General features: G+C 39.5%; 1 protein-coding gene across 1 annotated transcript in view; it reads right to left on the minus strand.

Annotated features, from left to right (window-relative positions):
- CDC20B (cell division cycle 20B) overlaps nt 1-3,529 on the minus strand; it is a 59,384-nt gene extending 55,855 nt beyond the window's left edge. Inside the window, exons 1-2 of the mRNA XM_065905304.1 lie at nt 3,356-3,529; nt 3,038-3,104 (exon numbers count right to left, since the gene is read on the minus strand). Coding sequence (XP_065761376.1) covers nt 3,038-3,104; nt 3,356-3,418 — 130 coding nt within the window. The 5' untranslated portion in view covers nt 3,419-3,529. The remainder of the gene's footprint in view (nt 1-3,037; nt 3,105-3,355) is intronic.
- Nucleotides 3,530-21,754: the final 18,225 nt, after the last annotated feature.

A 21,754-nucleotide genomic window follows, 5' to 3' on the forward strand; every position in this document is an offset into this window, starting at 1 on the left:
CGCTTCTCTTCCTTTGACATCCCAAGTGTGATCCCTCTCTTTCCTTCTCACTTCTATGGCAACATTCTCTTTTTGAATTTATACATATAATCACCTCCTTACCCACTGATCTCATTTATTTTTACTGCACTCCATTCTTTCTTCTTTCTCATCATCTCAGTAATAGGAACAACTACGTCTTCTGTTTATTCAGTACCAATGCTGGCATTTTATGTCTTGCTCTTTACAAAAATTTTTAAAAAGTGAAACACAAAGGACCAGCCTCCTGAATTTAGTAGGTTTTATTTTTTTATCAACAGGTCAGTGATTGTCTATAGAAAATAACATATTGTAATTTAACCTTAAAAAAACAAGATGAAAACAATATTTACATGTAAAGGATATTTAAATTCAAAGATGCTGAAAATGGAATGATACTAGGCAACAACAAAGAGATAAGATTTGAAAGTAGCAAAACACATAAGAGTCAAATTATAGATATCTATTTAACCCATGGTTCTAAAAATATTTACATTTAAATATGAATTTATTTTACCAATAGCTTATAATCCAATGCAGTAAAGAATGTGATGTATTTCTCATATCTCATTTAGGGTGAAAATAATTGCCCAAACCAGCAAATGTCTACATGACCACAGTGTGTCTGGGACCCAGCACAAACCTGAAACTGCTCCATGGCTCAAAATGTGCTCCAAGGGAATGAGAAAATATTTAAAATTATATTGAATGGTCAGTTCTCCCCCTTCACAAACTAAATCTCATGCTCTTTTCTAAACATGTATGAGTCTGTATTTTACAGAAAATGAAGACTGGAGACAAGTCTTCTAAACAATTCAACCCCTTCCCTCAGCCCCCCTAAATCCCCAATTTTCTTGATATTCAAGTGAAAATGTTTTAGTTGACTAACTCATTTGGCAAGTTACCTAAATTCTTCCTTTAGCTGTATACACACAAGGTAACTGAGACCTACTCTAATGTCAAATTAAGAAACTAATCATTCAAAAGGAATATTGAAGACTTAGTTGAAAATTGGAGGAAACATTTTAGCTTTTCCATTCCAAACTGTCATTATGTTCTAAATTTTATACTTAAAATATATAATTTCTCAAGTACTTTAATACTGTCTACAAGTATGACAGACTCCAGAATATTATCTGAAATTTTTAACATAAGTAATAGTTGATTATTACCGAGTAGTTTCTTCATCGTTATAAAGCTGTTCATTGTATTATAACTGAAAAGTAGTAATAAGCATTATGTAAAGAGGGCCCTGGTTCATGGCAAAAAGTACGCATACACACACACATATTACTCAGATTTAATTATACCCATTACTGATGCTCATTATACATGCAATAAGACAGCAGTTGCATGTTAGCTGATGGCACTCACATATTCAACCAGCTAACAATACACTGCCAACCCATCACACATAGGTCACCGGTGTACTTCGTTAACAAGAAGAATTTATCCAGAAGCAAGTGGCAGGGCAGTTGTGGCTGCTGAATTGACCGAAAGCAGCCAGCTAACAATACACTGCCTACCTGATTCAGGTCACTGCTGCTCATCATGGCCCATAAAGTCACTGAGGCTAAATTTGTAACATGAAACAGTGGCAGAACTTTCATCTTAATAGTCACATTTTAAAAAACTTATAGACAAAACCTGTTTCTCCAAAATATTATAAGAAATAAAATCAGCATCTTATCATCTATTCAAAAACTTAAAAAAAAAGAAAAACTTTCAGAATACTTCCACTTAGGTTTATAAACTAAGGCTCAGATATGAAATTATGTACGGCTTACAAGTGAATTAAGAAAGTTATAATTAACTACAGTTTTCCCAAAGACTTTTATTTACAGACAAAAAGGTGGATTGTTTGTATTAAATAGTAAAATACCCAGGAGTCATGGTTATCCAAAATCTGGGCATAAGACAAATCTTCAGCTGTGTTCAGGAAAAATAAATATATGAGTATTCAGGGAATTTAAGGAATTAAATGCCATTTGCTTTCTCCTGATACAAAGGATATTAGTCATTGCATTCTGAAAGTGCATTCTGAAAGTCATGTGTAGAATTTATTGTGTCACCAATAAAATACAGAAAAATGTGAAGGTCTAGAAAACTCTAATACTGGTGGATTTGAAACTAGAATCGATGCATAAAGACCAAAGGAATGTGAACTATTTAGACTAGAGAGAAACAAAATCAATCCTGATAATGAGAAATCTAAAGCATATGTGTGCATGCTAAGTTGTTTCAGTCGTGTCTGATTCTGTGCGACCTTATGGACTGTAGCCCACCAGGCGCCTCTGTCCATGGAATTCTCCAGGCAAAAATATTGGAGTGGGTTGCCATTTCTTTCTCCACGGGATCTTCCCAACCTAGGGATCGAATCTGCGTCTCTTTTGTCTCCTGTATTGGCAAGGCGGGTTCTTTACCTCTAGCGCCACCTGGGATCCATAAAGATAAAAGAGCTATTTATGTGTAAAAGTTAAGATGAAAATCTTTGGATTTATTTTCACACTGATTACAAGAAAAGCTGAAAACCTTTGCGTTCGGACTTTCAAGGTGAAATTTAACTGGATCAACAGTTAAGTTACTAAGCTAAGGGCGGTGAATTATGCACTTCTCCTCTTGACCACAAGATGGCACCATTTCCGACTCTTTGGAAGGCAAGCTTCTGAATGCAACAGAGGGGAGTGCAACTAGCAACTGTTAAAATGAAATTAAAACAGCCAGCTAGAGATGCACTGCCTACCTGACACATTCAAGTTTCTTTTTTTTTTTTTTTTTCTGTAGAGGCAAAAACTGGAAAGTACCATTCAGATACAAATGATTACCGATATTTGGCAAAGATCTTCAATTTCTTACAAAAATGTTTTAGATATAGACTCTGTAGTTAGTGATGATATGAGACGTGCAAATTTTCTACATTTTCAGACCATTTCATACGTCCAACAAATATCTTCTTTAGCAAGAATTAGTTTGTTCAAAGTCATATTTAAGACAGAGAGCTCGATTACGCACTGGACACTCACCTTGGGAGAAACTTGACCTCTCTTCTGTTTCATGTCTTCGTCGAGCACCCGCATGACATCCTCCTTTGAAAATATAGGCAACATATTAGAATACAAACTATTTAGAAAAATCATATTAGGTGTGAATGTTTCTAGAGCCTCAGCTTGTCAAATTAGATTCACTTTTAAAGCAACCAAACACCTCCAGAATATAAATTACACAATTCAATATTAGATTTAGAGTTCTGAACTACCTCTTGGTCCTAGACAGGTATTACAGTGACTTCGACAAGAAACCCCTTTAGGAAGTTTAGTAACGGAAGGGCGTTACTCACCCACAAAATCTCTTCTTCAGTGCGGACCCTCCTCCGGGCGATGCGCTCCAGTTTCCACTCCATCTCTGGAGGCGTTTGTCCTGCTGGCTCGAGTGTAGCCCCTCCTCGACCGCTTTTGGTTTTGTCCCCCAAGAATAAGCCAGTCTTGACGCTTAATCGTCAAACCCCAAGTCTAAGCCAGTCTTGACCCTTAATCGTCAAACCTGTGGAGTCTTGTCCCCTAGGACGATCATATTTCACTCCTAACCTCCATTTTCCTCCCACTCCTCCCACCTCTCCTTAGAGCAAGGTCCCCAGAGTACCGTTTAAAAAGCCTGCTGGGCGGCCGCCTGAGCGGGAATCCCCCTACCCGACTTCTCATTGGCCAGCACTGCGGTGACGTCAGACTCCGGGAGGGATTCCCCCTGCGCGCGCCTGGGCCCTCCCCGCTCCCGGCCGCGGCCCCGCCCCGCAGCCTCCAGCTCTTTGTCCGCGGAGGCGCGCTCCGAAGCGCCAAGCTTTGCCGCGAGCCGTGGCGGGTCTGAGCTGCGGCGGGCGCGGAGGGCTGGAGAGCCGCAGGAGGCGAGGGGGTTGGCGCGCAAAGAAGCGGGTTCTGTGAATTAACGTTCTTTGCATTCTAGAAACAAAACTGTTTCGTAATAACGGGCCCTGCACCCTTTTCCTCGGCCCCCACTTCTCATTCTCCAACCCCATCATGCTGCATGTGAGGCATCGGAGAGAGACAGTAACTCTGGCCGCCTCTGTTTTTGCGATAATCACCGTTGTGTAAGCAACTGAGTTTAGGCGTGTTCCCCCAACGCGTTCATCAGTTCTCCCTCCATATTCAAACTGACTGGAAAACGTGGCAAGATTTCTATGCTGATAAGAAAGGGGGGAGCACTGACGTATTTATTCAAGAGATTCTCCTTTGCTCTAAGTGGTCAGCTTCTCTCGATCTTATGAGCTTTCTTCCCAAACAATGGTTATTGAGTTGGTGAAAGAGCCTGTGACTTGATAAGGAGTGAAGACCCAACAAGAGAGCTGAGCAGACTAGGGAATAAGTGATAAAGAGGAGGATGATGTTGGGGGTTGAATGAGGGGCTTGGGGGAAAACGAAAAGGAGCCAGATGGGCTGTGCAGACTGAGCTGCCACACCTGAGCTGCCAGGCTGCCAGGAGAGGAGAGCTGTGCCATATGGCAGGAGGGGAAACCGTCTGGGAAACCTCTGACAGTCTGAAAGCCTGCTCCCTCCCACCCTGTATCACCTACCTCCTCCCTGCTCCCCCAACCCCTGACAATGGATTGAAAGTGTTAGTCACTCAGTCGTGTCGGACTCTTTGTGACCCCGTGGACTACAGTCCACTAAGCTCCTCTGTCCATGGAATTCTCCAGGCAAGCATACTGGAGTGGGTTGCCATTCCCTTCTCCAGGGGATCTTTTCCCTCTAATACAACATATGAGTTTATGCATTTGAGGGGGGGGGGGGAAGAGTTAACAGATATCAGATAGTCAAAAAGTTCAGTGATTTTTTTAAAAAATATCTAAACTCAGTCTCCTGCTTTCCTCCACACTGAAAGTAAGAGAAATGGCACCAAGGCTAAGACCCAATCTTAAGACAGTTTTCCATCTACAATGATAAAGGTTAGGGGAAATGCTGCACAGGGTAACTTAATCTTCAAATGAGATTCATCAAAATTCTTGCTAGTCAAATAACCGTTGGATTAAAAGATGTCTAAACTTCACCCACAAGAATTTTACTTTCAGTGCATTCAAAGGATACTCATTCCAACTTCCAGTAAATCCTTTCAGCAAACATGGAGGCTAAATCTTATCAGTGGATAAGAGTCAGATATATTGTTGATTTAAAGGATTAGTTTTCAACACCAACTAAAAATAGCAATACATTGGAAATAATATTAAAGACTTTTTATCTTTGGTCTATTTTAAATACCATTTTACATTTACCCATTTATAAGAATGGGTACAAACTTGGGAGTAACAACCAATTCAGTTAATGAACTTATCAATACATTATTTTAGACCCCATGTTCTTTACAAGTACTAAGGATAGCAAATTATTCATTTAGAATTCAGTTTTCTATACCTTCATAAATTCCATTGTAGCCACTAATTCCATGGTATATCTCACAGCCTCCAAATACCTTTCCACCCTAATGTAAAGTAGAAAAATATTAGTCAAAATTTTCCTTTTAAAAGCTATTGTGCATTTTAAATATTCAGATTGAAATTTAACTTCAGAATAATGGAAACAGAAAAATCACCATTTGGCAAATATCACACACTATCCCAGTCAGAAACCATGAATGGTAAAATTGGTGTGACTATGATGAGGATGCCTTCCTGTGATTAAATATAAAAAGAGAAATTATGACTTTTCATTGGACAAACCTGGCAGACACTACCTTCACTAAGTAATCGGTTAACCTCACCATTAATGACACATAAACCTCATTTGCCTCTTGATATTGTGTACTTGGAAGGGGACAACATTACTTCTCTGATATTCTTGTCCCCCAAAGTTATAACTTCAATAATGAGAAAATACTAAATAAACCCAAATTGAAGGACATTTCAAAATAATTGGCCAGTAGTACTCTTCAAAAGTGTCAGACAGGTAGACTGAGAAACTGCCACAGATCAGAAGAAACTCATTAGACATGACAATTAAATGCATTATGAGATCCTGGATTGAAACCTAGATCAGAGGGAGAGGGAAAGGACATTTGTTGGATACTTGCAGAAATGTGAATAATATCTTGTTGATTAGTTAACAGAGTAATAGTAATGCTAATTTCCTGGTTATAATCATTTACTATTGGTATGTTTAATGTTAATATTTAGGGAAGTTGGGTGAAGGATATAATGGGATTCCAGCCACCATTTTTGTAACTTTTTCTAAGTCAAATTAGTTCAAAATGAAACCTTAAATTTTTTTAAATTAATTTAACATCATGTGGTTATACAAATAGAAAAAACTATGTTGCAACTGTTTAGGAGATATATATCTATATAGATATACTCTGTAAACATTTTATCTTAACTTTTTATCAAATAGGTTTTAAGAATAACAGGCTAATTCAAATGTTCAGCGCCTGTGTAATTTACTATCCTCAAAATATCTTTGGGAGTGGATTTTGAAGGTAGATTTGTAATAATGAGAAAGGCTGTGAGGAAGATCCCTTGGCAAAAGCCAGAGTCCCCCTCGAAGGATTTGGAGTAAGAAGTCCCCCTCGAAGGATTTGTAGTAAGAAGGTGACGGGGAAACAGGTAGTTTAGAGAGGCACAAAGAAGAAGGGCGAGAGGAAAGCAGCTTTTCCGGGCTCATCTCTGGCTGGTGCTCTGAGGCTGAGCAGGGCTCTACCGATGGGAAGGAAAAGGATATCCAAGCTTCCCAAATGGAGAGGGTTTTGTTAATTACATGATCACATTTTCACTCTAAATAATAACAATGTTCAATATCTCAGAAACGTACAATGTACAAAGTAAGCTCCCTTCACCCGCTCTCCCAAGTTACTCTTCCTTTCCTCAAAGCATCGTCAGACCTTTTCCAACATATATACAGACGTACACATAAATAACCCGGCTCTGGGAAGCTTTCTACATAGATGGGATCTTACTATACTTATCCGTTTTGCAATTTGCTTTTTCTACCTCACTGATTTCAACCGCTTTCCCAGAAACGCAAACCGGAGAGCTCCCCAGGCCCAATTCCAACGGTCTGTTGGCGCGTCCCTCAGACCGCCGCTCCTCCCGCGCGGCTGGAGGCCGGTAGCGCGTCCGCGGCCCAGCTCGCGCCCCTGCGCCCGCGCACCCGCCCTGCGCGCGCCCCACCCGCCCTGCGCGCGCGCACGCGCCTGACAGGAGCCGAGGGACGGTTGGTGTTTGCGCCAACGGTCCGGGGGCACGTGCCACGCCGGGGGAGGGGAAAGCCTGCGTGGGACCGCGGAGGAGCGGGGGCGGTGGGTGTGCGGGTGCGAGACTGGAGGAAGACGGACTTCAGATCTCTCCACTAAGGAGGAGGAGTGAGGGGAAAGGGAGGGAAGGAGACCAATGCGTTCTGAACTAATAAACTCTCTGAGAGTGCTTTCTCCCCAAAATATATAGCTCAAAATAGCGATCCCCTTATAATTCAGACTATCAGTAGGACTCTAAAAACGTAACCTGTGAAGGTTCTAGCTCTGTAAAAGCATCAATCAGAAGAGTAGCCAGTAGAGTACGTCACCTCGTTACACATTATTTTTCAATTAGCAGTAGTTAAAGTACATGCATGTTGTCCCATTATTGAATGATTTCTTAAGAGTCTGTCCCTTTGAAATGTTTTTCTCCATCCATACCCCAGTTAATGACGATGGAGAGTAAAGTCGGCAGCTGAAAAGAAAGCATGAAAATCATATCACTTCACCTCCAACCCCTCCAACCTCCAACTCATTTCCCCTTCTCTTTCTCCACAGGGTACCTCTTGCATAGGGTTTTAAGTTATTTCCCCACGATTTTAAGGGATGTAAAGTTAACTATCCAACCAAAATGAGAACAAATCTGTATAAAACACAACAGATGAAGTCAGGAATATGAACATGATACCCCCTCAAAGAAAAGAGGCCTCATAAAGGCTTTAGACCTGAACGTGTCTTTTATTAGATATCCTACCAGCACTTCAAATACAACATAATCCAAAACAGAATTGAGAAGCTTTCCCTATTCCCATCCTCCCCAAACGACCTGTTCTTTTTGCTTGCACCTTATTCCCAATATTGCTGTCTTCCTTGTGGAGCAAAGTCAAAGTCACCCTTAACTCTCCCTTTACCATGTACCCAAATCTGCTATCAAAGACAGTTTTTTTCCTCTGTAGTGTTGATTCCATCTGTCCTCTTTTTGAAGATTACAAGGACCTAACTGATAATTCAGCCTCTAGTCTACTCCTTCATGTCACATGTTTATTTGCACCCAGCAAGTACCATGCACTAGGCAAAGCAGTGAAGATCCAGTGACAAAGCTTTAAAAGGCAATAAACATCATCTTGAGCTAATCATATTTCTCCCTTGCCCCAAATCCCTGAAAGGATCTTCTTTAAACACAGAATTAAGCTCTAAATTTTCTAGCTCAAATACAAGCCCTCTGTGATTTTAACATCTCTTTACCTTTCTTGCTTCATCGCCCACAATCCCACGAAAATATCTCTAGTCCTCCATGCTGTGGGTAATGCCCAGCACTGTTCTGCCTTCAGGCCTTTGCCTCACCTTAGAGTTCTTTCTCCCTATCTTCTCCTGGCAAACTGATCATAAAATTTCAGTTCCCATTTCCCAAAAGCCTTCTCAGATTTTCTTAGTTGGAATTTTTTCTCCTCCTTATGTTCCCATAGCATATCTTTTGTACTACTTGTCTACTTAATTCCAGCTTTTACATGTGAGTGTGTGTGTGTTCTCCACTATATTGTAACCTTCAAGTATTCAAGAATCTTGCTTTTTCATCTTTGTGTCCTCTTTAGAGAATAGCTCACTGCCTTGCACATAGTAAACTTGTACATCGTTGTCATTCAGTAAATGTTTGCTGAATTGATTTGCAGATTTGAGATTAGGATCTTTCCCAAATCATGGAACTAGAATTTGTTGTTGTTGTTGTTTAGTCCATAAGTCATGCCAGACTCTTTGTTACCCCATGGACTGTAGCCCAGGCTCTTCTGCCCATGGGATTTCCCAGGCAAAAATACTGGCAAAAATGCTATTTCCTTCTCCAGGGGATCTTCCCAACCCAGGGATTGAACCCGAGTTACCTGCTTGGCAGGCAGATTCTTTACCACTGAGTCACCTGGGAACTAGGACAATAGAGTCGCAAAAGAAAGACCTTCCTACCACTTGCTAATTGTGTGACTTAAGTGTTATTTGACCCCTGTAAGACTCAAGTTCCTCATCTGCAAAATGTGATAACTATTTTCTACTGTACAGATTTATGATGAGAATGAAGAGAAATCATATGAGGCCTCTAAGATAATAATTTTTCTCTTTTGAGATAAAGTAATGGCACTTAGCTGTCTAACTTTAAAGAGTGTTTGAATAATACGTCTCTATAAGCACTTGTCAAGAGAAGACTATCCTTGGGCCCAGAGCCTACACATAGTAGATGCCTGACACATAGCAGATGGTCAATAAATATTATGTGAGTGAATACATTCTAAAATTCCAACCTCATTGTCTAAATAGAAATATCCCAAATCAAAAGGAATCCATGTGGCTTCTCTGGTTTGATGATTATATCATTAGAATACTCATATATTCCAATTCTGTGCTCACCATGCAACCTTGTGATTTAAGACTTAAGCTTAAGTTTGAGAAAAACTACCCCTGATAGGGACCTGCCCCTACTCTAGACAGTTGCATATCTACAATTGGAAATGAATTGAATTCTGATTTATCCTCCAGATTTGAGCTGGGGTAATGTAAATTAGTACCCCGTAATCGTTCTGAATTGAGAATATTTCTGGAGAAGTAGAATAGAAACTGGATGAGTGAAAAGGACAGTGGACTTCTAGTGCAAGCTAGACACTCTTGTTCTGCCATTAACTTGCAGTGTGATTTTAGCCAAGTTACTCCTCTCCCAAAACTCTGATTACTTATAAAATTAAGAGTTCTAATATTCTTTCCACCTCTGTATCATACTGTTCACCAATTAACAACTGAAGTAGGCACTAACAACTTGATAATACTGTGCTCTAAGTCACAACTAGAGCAGAGACATTACTTTGCCACAAAGGTCTGTCTAGTCAAAGCTATGGTTTTTCCAGTAGTCATGTATGGATGTGAGAGTTGGACTATAAAGAAAGCTGAGCGCCAAAAAATTGATGCTTTTGAACTGTGGTGTTAGAGAAGACTCTTGAGAGTCCTTTGGACTGCAAGGAGATCCAACCAGTCCATCCTAAAGGAAATCAGTCCTGAATAGTCATTGGAAGGGCTGATGCTGAAGCTGAAACTTCAATACTTTGGCAACCTGATGTGAAGAACTGACTCACTGGAAAAGACCCTGATGCTGGGTAAGACTGAAAGCAGGAGGGGAAGGGGACGACAGGGGATGAGATGGTTGGATAGCATCACCGACTCGATGGACATGAGTTTGAGCAAGCTCCAGGAGTTGGTGATAGACAAGGAAGCCTGGCGTGCTGCAGTCCATGGGATCAAAAAGAGTCTGACACAGCTGAGTGAGACTGAACTGAAATGAACTGAGTCATCATCTCACCGTATCTGACCATGCAAAACGAATGCCAATAAATTGATTAGGAGCAGAAACCCTAACATTTATCTTGGAAGACACTCCCCCATGGGTCTCTCACATTCCTGCATGTCTTGTTGAATATGCTAAGGATGGATGCAAGGTCTGGATGACTGGGAAACCATTTCTCAGAATTTATTTGCAACAAGCAGTCTTGAGGGATGGGATAACCTCTCCATCTGGAACAAAGAACAGGCTTTCTTCTACTTACTGTAAAAGAAATAGATTTTCCAACTAAGCTTTCCTCTTCTCTAATGCAACCCACTGTGGGGAAAGGCATTTATTTGGACCCTTCACATCATCCCTGTGGGATCTGGGGACAAGGTGAATTGATGTTCATGCCTCTTGCTGTGTTGTGAATAACAAAGTCCTTTGTTCTTAAGAAAAAATTATAGTTATGTATGGCGATAGATAGGGCTTCCCTGGTAGCTCAGCTGATAAAGAATCTGCCTGCAATGCAGAAGATCCGGGTTCGATCTCTAGGTTGCGAAGACCCCCTGGAGGAGGGCATGGCAACCCACTCCAGTATTCTCGCCTGGAGAATCCCCATGGACAGAGGAGCCAGGCGGGATACTGTCCATGAGGTCGCAAAGAGTCAGACACGACTTGGCAACTAAGCACACACAGCACAGCATGGCAACAGATTTATTACAGTGTTCATCTCCCAACATATTCAAATATCAAATCATGTTGTACACCTGAAGCTGGTATAATGTTATATGTCAGTTATACTTCAACAAAAAAAAATTTAATTAAAAACAAAATCTTTTGTCTCTGCCAGCACCCATGCAACAGAAATAGGCTAATTTATCTGATTTAAATAGGATAAAATAAAATTGAAGACCTATATCCTTAAGTGATAAGTTAATATGAGAGTGAAAGAGTGGAAAACCAAGTTTCATATAGCCATAGGTTTTTTATGTTTGCTATTCTGTGTCATTTTCATAGTCCAAGACATCTGAAGATGGCTAGAAATTTAGATGTTAGAGAAATTTAGTTAGCCCATGGGATACTAGCAAGATCAAAATTATTTCAATCTCTGCACAATTTAGTTTACTAGATTTATTTTTTAATTTTAAAGTATTTGGATACCTACATTAGAAGTCAGTTAACGCAAATGCGACAGATAAGAATTTTAAAGACTCAACAACACAATGCATTAAAAATTTGCATTCTAAATGCATGAAACTTTTTCTATGGTTAAAGTTTTCAATGTAATTCCATCTAAGCCATTATATCCTCTTATAATCCTAATTAAAATAATGTGTTTAAAGGGCCAACCTGGACTATTATACTCTAAATCTTCTGATTTAAGTTTTTAATTATATTACATACATTTTAGTAAGAATGAAGTAGGTCACACTCAACAAAAGCATTCTACTTCTTTTGTTTTTGTTTAAAATTCTGTATTGTTCTACTTAACAAATTAAGACATTTCCAAAGACTAAAGCTTGGTCTTCCTTTGTCTTCTTGGTTTTCCTTTTTCTTAGTAGCTACTATTGGTTCATTCTTACTAAGCTTTTGAAATGTTTAAGTAGCATGATGATAATCAGTTGAGAGGCAGAGGGAGACCTAAAATTTGAAGGTTTTGCCAATTTCTGTGTTGTAAATATTTCCAGCATTACCTGTTTCAAGTTACCAACATGACATGTAGCAATGGGAAGAGAAGAGCAAATTGGCTCATAGAACACTGCAGATCAGCTCCAGCCCACCACTGGGGTGGGGGGTGGGGGTTCCTCTTAACACTATACCTACTCTCCACAGGTAATCTCAACCCTGTTCGTAGTGTCGGTTACCTATACCTAATCCAGACAAATAAGCTTCACAAGCACCTCAGACTTTTACTAAGAGCAGACTAAAGACCTTCCCCCAAAATCTTGGCCTCCTCCAATATTCACTAACTCAGTGAATGTGCTGTAATCCATCCAGTGATATAAGCCAGCATCCTTGATATCTCACTCCTTTTCCTTGTTCTATCCACTACTAGATCCAGTCAATTTTACCTCCTAAATTTTACTCACTTTTCACAACCATCTTCTTAGTCTGAGGTACCATAAATTCTTTTTTTAATTGAAAAAAAAAAAGATGGTAAAATCACAAGAGTAAAATAAATGTGAAAAAAGGCTTAGAAATTTCAATGAATTTGATGTTCTTTCCTTAATTGGATGTATTTGCATTGAAAACATACAGATAGTTTGGAATTTTAATCTTTAAATGATCCTTTTCATTCACTGTCTTAGAAAAAACACATGTAAGTTTTAAGAGGTCTTGTTCTGTTAATATCAAGAAATGAACAAAGCAACTTATGGATCATCTGCAACCTAACAAAATGAAACCTGGGACATCGAAGTGAATGTTGCTCAGTCGTGTCCGACTTTTTACGACCCCCATGTACTATGTGGTCCATGGAATTCTCCAGGCCAGAATACAGAACATAGAAGATGAGAGAAAAAGCTAAAGCTTTCCAAAGGAAGAGATGACAGAAAGTCTGGGATTTGAAGTCCTGTGGCGCAAAACTATTATGAAACTATGACAAGAACCCACCACTCTGAGATGTCTTCAGCAAAGTGTGTGAGCATCTTCCTCTAACCAAGCTCTTGCTACAAATCTGTAGAGATGCAGCCATAAGTGACAATACCTCTGGCCCTAACAATAGCCATGACTGTCTGGCTAATCTCCCATATTCATTCTTCTTCTCTCACCCATTTTTTGTTATAGTAAAGTCAGAGTGATCCCTTTTAAGTATAGATCATGTCACTCCTCTGCTTAAGTCTTCCTAAGAACAGAATCTTCACAAGGCCAAAAGTTCCTGTATGATCTGGCCTCTGCTTTTCTCTCCAGACTCACCTGGAACCACACACCCCTTTGCATTCTATTTGTAGTAACCCTTCCTTTTCTTAAAGAAACCATATTCCTTTCATCTTGAGATTTTCATATATTTCATTCCTCATAATGCCCCTCCTCCTCAACCTAGTTAATTTCTTCCCTGATTCCGGTGTTCAAACATTATTTCCTTTCTTGACTTTTCAAACCATATCCCAGTGCCTAATTTTTGATGCCAGGGCACCCTCTTCTTCTCCTGCTTAGGATTTATCATAATTCACCCCACCTCAAAGGAAGTGGTAAATATATGAGATTCAGCTACAGGAGATGGTGGACAAGTTATTTAACTTCTCTTGTCCAGGAGACCTTGGACAAGATCTCGGCTTCAATTTTCCCAAATATAAAGCAAAGTTTAAACTAAAGCCTCTACATTCTGTACATAGCTCTGATTTCTATGATTCCAGGTAAAGGTTATTCCAGGAGGTAGTATAATGTAGATATTAAGAAACTGGACTCTGGAGTCACGTTGGTTCCAATATCCCCTCTTCTTTATAATAATTTATATATTATGATCTAAGTATGATGTTCTGAAAGAAAATAAGTTAGAAACATTCACATTCCCTTTCTAAGCAATTTTTTAAATGCCCCACATCAAAATTTAAAAACTCTGCATTGAACACAGCCAGGCAGAAAAAAATCAGACATTCTCATGATAATTGATTAAATTAAAACTAACATTGTCTTTATTATGCCTAATCATCAGGTACTTGACCTAGCTCAAATCAATAAGGATGCATTCACACTAAATTAAAATGAAACTTCTTCCTGAAGGTGGCACTGTGAACAAGGAAAAGTAATAAATCCACTAAATTTTTCAGGACTACAGGACTATCTTATTAGGTTAAAAAAAACAAAGCAACATAATATGCATCCTGGTACCTCTGACTTCTTGTCATTTTCTTTTCACTTTGATTCTTTAAATTTATTGTCAATTGTAGATGTACCCATTAGCTTTTTTTTTTTCCATTAGCTTTTTGAGTAAGTTTTTAGATTGACATTTTCTTGATTTAAAAAAACAACTAGATAACGATAACCCTATATGCAAAACAGAAAAAGAGACACAGAAGTACAGAACAGACTTTTGAACTCTGTGGGAGAAGGTGAGGGTGGGATGTTTCGAAAGAACAGCATGTATATTATCTATGGTGAAACAGATCACCAGCCCAGGTGGGATGCATGAGACAAGTGCTCGGGCCTGGTGCACTGGGAAGACCCAGAGGAATCGGGTGGAGAGGGAGGTGGGAGGGGGGATCGGGATGGGGAATACGTGTAACTCTATGGCTGATTCATATCAATGTATGACAAAACCCACTGAAATGTTATGAAGTAGTTAGCCTCCAACTAATAAAAAAAAAAAAAAAAAAAGAAATAAAAATAAAAATCATTTACTCAAATGCAAAAAAAAAAAAGAAAAATCCAAGATCTTCTAATAAAGAAGGAATTTCTAACCTCCCTAAAAAAAAAAAACAAAAAAACTAATAGCTGAAATTTATTGAATGCTAACCATGTTCAGTCACTGTACTACAAACTTCAGCAGTGAATTAAAGGAAGGAGGTTTTGGTTTGGTTTGGTCTGCACCACGCAGCATGTGGGATCTTAGTTTCCCACCTAGGGATCAAACCTGTGTTTCCTTGCAGGGAGAGCCTAGAGTCTTAACCACTGGACCACCAGGGAAGTCCCAGGAGCTCTTCTAAAGTAATATTTAACTCACACAGCTCCAACCTACTTGATTTTGCTAGGGAATTGAAGCATTTATAAACTTGTTTCTCTGCTTACCGCCTCCCACCCCAGGACGGCACGTAAGGAGGCAAGGTAGGATGTTTGTCTTTATTAACAGGAAATTTGACTAAATAGCCTTTACTTTATTACCTACTACCAAATAAAAGTGAAGATCTCATCAAGGACATTTTCTGTTTCCTGTTGTTAAACATCAGTCAACGTGCACCAGAATCAGACCTACTTTATAGCAAGGTACAACCCACCTGAATTATTTTGTCATCCAGTGTAGGAAGGTGTGAGTCAAAAAACCTAAAAATTTACTGTTACCTTACTGCTCAGGAGGCTAGTACAATTTTAGAACAACCTTCAAAGTTTGAGAGCATAATTTGACAACATGGATTGGCTGTGTGCCACAGGGACTACCATTCTTACTTTTTCTTGAGGTTCCATAGCTTTATCTCCTAGATATTAGTTTTTTTAATTGCTCAGAAAACTTGAATTGTCTCACTATTAAGGAAAACTTGCCCCTCAGCTGCAGCACAAGACTGTTAGACCATCACATTTAAATGAAACACTTCCAACTGTGCTTATCCAATGAGTAAATATACCTGTGTAAATACAGAAGCATTTAGTTAACATTTCATACAGTTCAAATTAGCAACTTGGTCATAATTTCAACACAATTATGTTTACATTTCAGTAATACTATACACAATGACCTGATTTACTAGAGTAAGGCAGAGGAAAAGCTCCTTAAATTCTTCTTCACGGGAATAGGAAACGCACATTGGCATACAGAGTCACATGGCTGGCAATTCCTTTAGAAACTTATGAAAATTAGCATAGTTACTGTAGGCAGGACTAAACTCTGGCTGCTCTCTAGTTCTTTGAGAGATCATGATTATGTTCAACTCCTGTTCAATGGACAGCACACACTACAGGGTAAACAAAGAAGTGAGTTCATTTCTGCCCTTGGAGAGCTCTCGGACTAAAAGTGAAGAGGAGACAGGCACAGCAACAGTTCTAATATTGACAGTCTGCAAGAGGGGACACATGAAAATGCAAGGTGTTGTAGGATATTCATTTATATAAATATATCATTGTCTGTAAACTTCCTCTTCTTAAGGTTAAATAATTTCAATTCCTATTTCTCAGTGCTTTGTTTACTGTCCTCCTCTGAATCCTCAGGTTTCAGTATTTATCTTAGATTATAGAACTCAAAACTGTCCCACCATTATAAAGGCCCAAAAATCTGAATTTTGGAAGAAATGCCTTACTTCCCTTGATTTCCTATCATTCTATTCACTTTTGAGATAATTGTAGAAATGAGCATAATCCCATATATATTTTTAAATATCCAGCCACAGGGTGTTGATTAAATAAGCTATTCCACATATATATAATGAAGTGAAGTCATTAAAATATTTCAGAGATGAAAATCATAAAAGAATCATCACTGGCAGTCAGTTCAGTTCAGTTGCTCAGTCATGTCCTACTCTTTGCAACCACATGGTCTGCAGCACACCAAGCTTCTCTCTCCATCAGCAACTCCTGGAGCTTGTTCAAACTCATGTCCATTGAGTTGATGATGCCATCCAACCATCTCATCGTCTGTTGCCCCCTTCTCCTCCTGCCTTCAGTCTTACCCTGCATCAGGGTCTTTTCCAATGAGTCAGTTCTTCACATCAGGTGGACAAAGTATGGACCTAACAGAAGCAGAAGATATTAAGAGGCAATGGCAAGAATACACAGAAGAACGATACAAAAAAGATCTTCATGACCCAGATAACCACAATGGTGTGATCACTCACCTTGAGCCAGACATCCTGGAATATGAGGTCAAGTGGGCTTTAGGAAGCATCACTATGAACAAAGCTGGTGGAGGTGATAGAATTCCAGTTCAGCTATTTCAAATCCTAAAAGATGATGCTGTTAAAGTGCTGCACTCAATATACCAGCAAATTTGGAAACGTCAGCAGTGGTCATAGTACTAGAAAAGGTCAGTTTTCATTCCAATCCCAAAGAAAGGCAATGCCAAAGAATGTTCAAACTACCACACAATTGCACTCATCTCACATGCTAATAAAATAATGCTCAAAATTCTCCAACTCAGGCTTCAACAGTAGGTGAACTGTGAACTACCAGATGTTCAAGCTGGATTTATAAAAGGCAGAGGAACCAGAGATCAAATTGCCAACATCTGTTGGGTCATAGAAAAAGCAAGAGAATTCCAGAAAAACATCTACTTCAGCTTTACTGATTATGCCAAAGCCTTTGACTGTGTGGATCGTAACAAACTGGAAAATTCTTCAAGAAATGGGATAACCAGACCACCTTACCTGCCTCCTGAGAAATCTGTATGCAAGTCAAGAAGCAACAGTTAGAATGGGACATAGAACAACAGACTGGTTCCAAATCAGGAAAGGAGTACGTCAAGGCTGTACATTATCAATCTGCTTATTTAACTTCTATGCAGAATACATCATGTGAAATCCTGGGCTGGATGAAGCAGAAACTGGAGTCAAGATTTCCAGGAGAAATATCAATACCTCAGATATGCAGATGACACCACCCTTATGACAGAAAGTGAAGAACTAAAGAGCCTCTTGATGAAAGTGAAAGAGGAGTGTGAAAAAGTCGTCTTAAAACTCAACATTCAAAAAACGAAGATCATGGCATCCGGTCCCATCACTTCATGGCAAATGATGGGGAAACAATGGAAACAGTGAGAGACTTTATTTTTCTGGGATCCAAAATCACTGCAGTTGGTGATTGCAGCCATGAAATTAAAAGATGCTTGCTTCTTGGAAGAAAAGTAATGTCCAACCTAGACAGCATACTAAAAAGCAGAGACATCACTTTGCCAAGAAATGTCTGTCTAGTCAAAACTATGGTTTTTCCAGTGGTCATGTATGGATGTGAGAGTTGGACTATAAGGAAAGCTGAGCGCTGAAGAATTGATGCTTTTGAACTGTGGTGTTGAAGAAGACTCTTGAGAGTCCCTTGGACTGCAAGGAGATCAAACCAGTCAATCCTAAAGGAACTCAGTCCTGAATATTCATTGGAAGGACTGATCCTGAAGCTGAAACTCCAATATTTTGTCCACCTGATGCAAAGAACTGACTCATTTGAAAAGACCCTGATGCTGGGAAAGATTGAAGGCAGGAAGAGAAGGGGACGACAGAGGATGAGATGGTTGGATGGCATCACTGACTTGATGGACATGAGTTTGAGCAAGCTCTGGGAGTTGGTGATGGACAGGGAAGCCTGGCGTGCTTCAGACCATGGGGATGCAAAGAGTCTAACATGACTGAGGGACTGAAATGAATTGAACGGTGGGGATGGTGGCAAAACCCTCAAATATACTAAAAAACTTTAAGTTGCACATTTCATATCAGTGAATTACATAGTATATAAAATGTATTACAATAATTCTGTTAAGAAATAAAAAAGAATCCCTTGGGTCAATCAGCTCTTGTTGGTGATGGGGGTGATGAGGGCAAGAGTTGGGTGACAGTCTAAAACAAACAGAACCAGTCCTGTGTCCTTGGGCCTCTTCCCAGAAAGGGGAGTCATAATATGCTTGGAAGCAACCCTAAGAGGTATCTTCTACATTAGCAATTTCTATTATAAAGAAATAAATGAAAGACAAATCCTGAAACCTTGAGGGTTAGGCATGATCTGATAAAAATGCTCAAAACCATCATTATCCCTCACAGAACAGAGTATCTGTGTTTGCTTTAAACCATGGCATGACTTAAAAATAATTTAATTTTCCACATCCTATACCTAAATGTAATTTCTAATTATTACTTGGCTATCCATATAAATCCTAAGTAAATCTGTGGTGTTTCTTTTCCCTTGCATCAGTACAATACGAATAAATGTAAATAATCATCATGTCTGATTTACATTGTGTTTCTCGTTAAGCAGCTAAAAGTAAATATAGAAAATAGAAGGAAATGGCAACCCACTCTAGTATTCTTGCCTGGAGAATTCCATAGACAGAGGAGCCTGGCAGGCTACAGTCCATGGGGTCGCAAGAGTTGGACATGACTTAGTGACTAAACCAAACCACCACCATGCAAGTTTGAACAGTTGTTTGCCTAAAGGAAGGCTATAGATCTTAAAGGGCAGGGCTAACTGAATCAAAGCAAATTACTATCCTAACTATGCTGATTTCCTTACATTGAATGGTACTCAATTTTCTTTTTTGTTTGTTTGTTTGTTTTGTTGCCACACTTCACAGCTCCTGGGGATCACCGACCCAGGACTAAACCCTGGCTCCCCACAGTGAAAGTCTTAACCAGCGGACCACCAAGGAATTCCCGATGGTACTCAGTTTTAATCATCCTATCTCATGTAAGTTTTCATTACAAATGATCTCAGATTAATTCTGGATGTAAGTGGCAATACAATATAAACAACTAGATGAAAATAATATACAGGACCTCACAAATGAGTGAATCAAAGTTCACTCCAGAGAGAGAGAGGTACTAGATGAAGATGGATTCATTAATATGAGAATAGATTTTTTTTCAAAGAAAGATCTATTAGGTACTTGGGATGGCAAGAAAAACTCTGCTAACCCAGTGAGTTAGAATAAAAATGTAGAACTTTTAAATAACATTTTTAATAGGCTTGTGGTCACATGATAATGCATTTTTAAGCTTTTCAGAATTGTGGGACATTGAGATATGCATGCAATGTTCTCTCTTTTTAAATGAATACATCTTTTCCCAAGGGACTAAGATGCCTCCAGGACCTGGGCAAGTTTCCTTCTATAGCTCAATCTGAGATACCTTGAGGCAGTGAATTCCACTGGGAAGGAAGAAGTGGATTCAATTTACTGTCTCTGGATTTCCTCCCCACGATTGCCTAGAAGAGTTAAGAAACTGTTGTGAGTGCCTTCAGCACTCAATAAAATTGCTCTCTAGACCCCTACATTTGACAAGTAGGCTCCAGAATTCAGCCGTGAGCAAGGACACCATATTTGCTCTCCAAATGCAATCTGTGCCCACACTTTTGACATTAACTCATGCCTATATTTTTACTTCATAGGCAGTTTTCTCCAGCTGGAAGCAAGAGAGAAGGAGTTAGATTCCAGTGAGTAGGATTTGACACACCTTGCTGGCTTTGAGATTTAGGGGTCCACATTCAAGGACCAGAATGACAGCTCTAGGAGCAAGGACAAGTCCCCAGTTTGCAGCAAACCAGGCAATACGAACCTTGGCCCTGCCATCATAAGGAACTGGATTCTGCCAACAATCAGACTGAGTTTGGAAATGGAATCCTCCCAGAGTTTCTAAATAAGAATCCAGCCAACACCTTGATTTCCAAGAAATCCAGAGCAGAGAACCCAGCTTAGCCATCTCTGACCCTCAGAACTATGAGATAGTAAGTTTGTGTTGTTTTAAGCACTAAGTTTATGGCAAATTGTTACAGCAGCCATAGATAACTAATACAAACAGATAACTATAGTGTTTATCAGGTAACAGGCACTGTGTCAAGCATTTGAGATGCATCATCTCAATCAGTCTCACAATTTCTATTGTCCTGGTTTCAAAATTGAGCAATAAGGCCCAAGTCACTGAGCTGGCCAGTCCCCTCAGGACCATGATAGGAATCAACCATCTCTATGTGACTGCAGAACCTTTGGCCATTTCTGTACAATGGTCCATTGCTGCTATTCAATAGTCATTTGTATAGAGGATCCAAGTTTTAAATACACACAAACATACTTATGTATTCACATGTGTATAAATATTAAAATTTTCTGAAAGAAAATATACCAAAATATTCAGAATCGTATCTTTAGATGGTAGGATTGCCACTTCTTACTTCATTGTGTTTTCCTGTTTATCTGAATTATTTTACAGTGAGCATATTCTACTTGCATAAAATTTTTATTTCCTTGTTTTTTTTTTTTAGTTAAAAGATGAAGGTGAAAATTTATTAAGGAGAATCCGACCTGAGTACCAATCATTTCTTTCGTCTTACTTCCAGAGACTCCCACACTTAAAGACTCATCACATAGGTCTCTAGCTGTAGCAGCCCTCCAAGTGCTTCCTTCCCTTTCAGGCTCCCAGGTCCCCAAAGGAAGGCCAACTCTCCTGGGCCCTCTCTGAGGATGGGAGCCCACCTCACTCCCTGCTAGGGAGCCTAAACTCTGGTGCCAGGGTCTAAGGGACACACTTCTGCTGTCTTTTCTCTTCAGGTTTCTCTACATTATTGCCACCAACTAAACCTCTGTGACAGATCCTGTTAGATAGTCTAAGAGCTTTTCCCAACTCCTTTCTCTCTTGCCTACCTGTCACTATAGTGGCTAGGAGAATGAGAAACTAGATTCCCCATCCTCCCTTGCAAGTAGAGGTAACTGTGTACCTCAGGTCTGATTTTGAGACTCGAGTGAACACGCACCTGGGAATTTCCTGGGAAACGCTTTTTTGCTTCCTTAAACAAAGAGACAGAAGCAATCCGTGAAGCTTTCTACCCCTCCTTTCTTTTTATCTTTATTGCAGACAAGATGCCTGGAGC

This window comes from Muntiacus reevesi, chromosome 14 (assembly GCF_963930625.1).
Source record: "Muntiacus reevesi chromosome 14, mMunRee1.1, whole genome shotgun sequence".
NCBI lineage: Eukaryota > Metazoa > Chordata > Mammalia > Artiodactyla > Cervidae > Muntiacus > Muntiacus reevesi.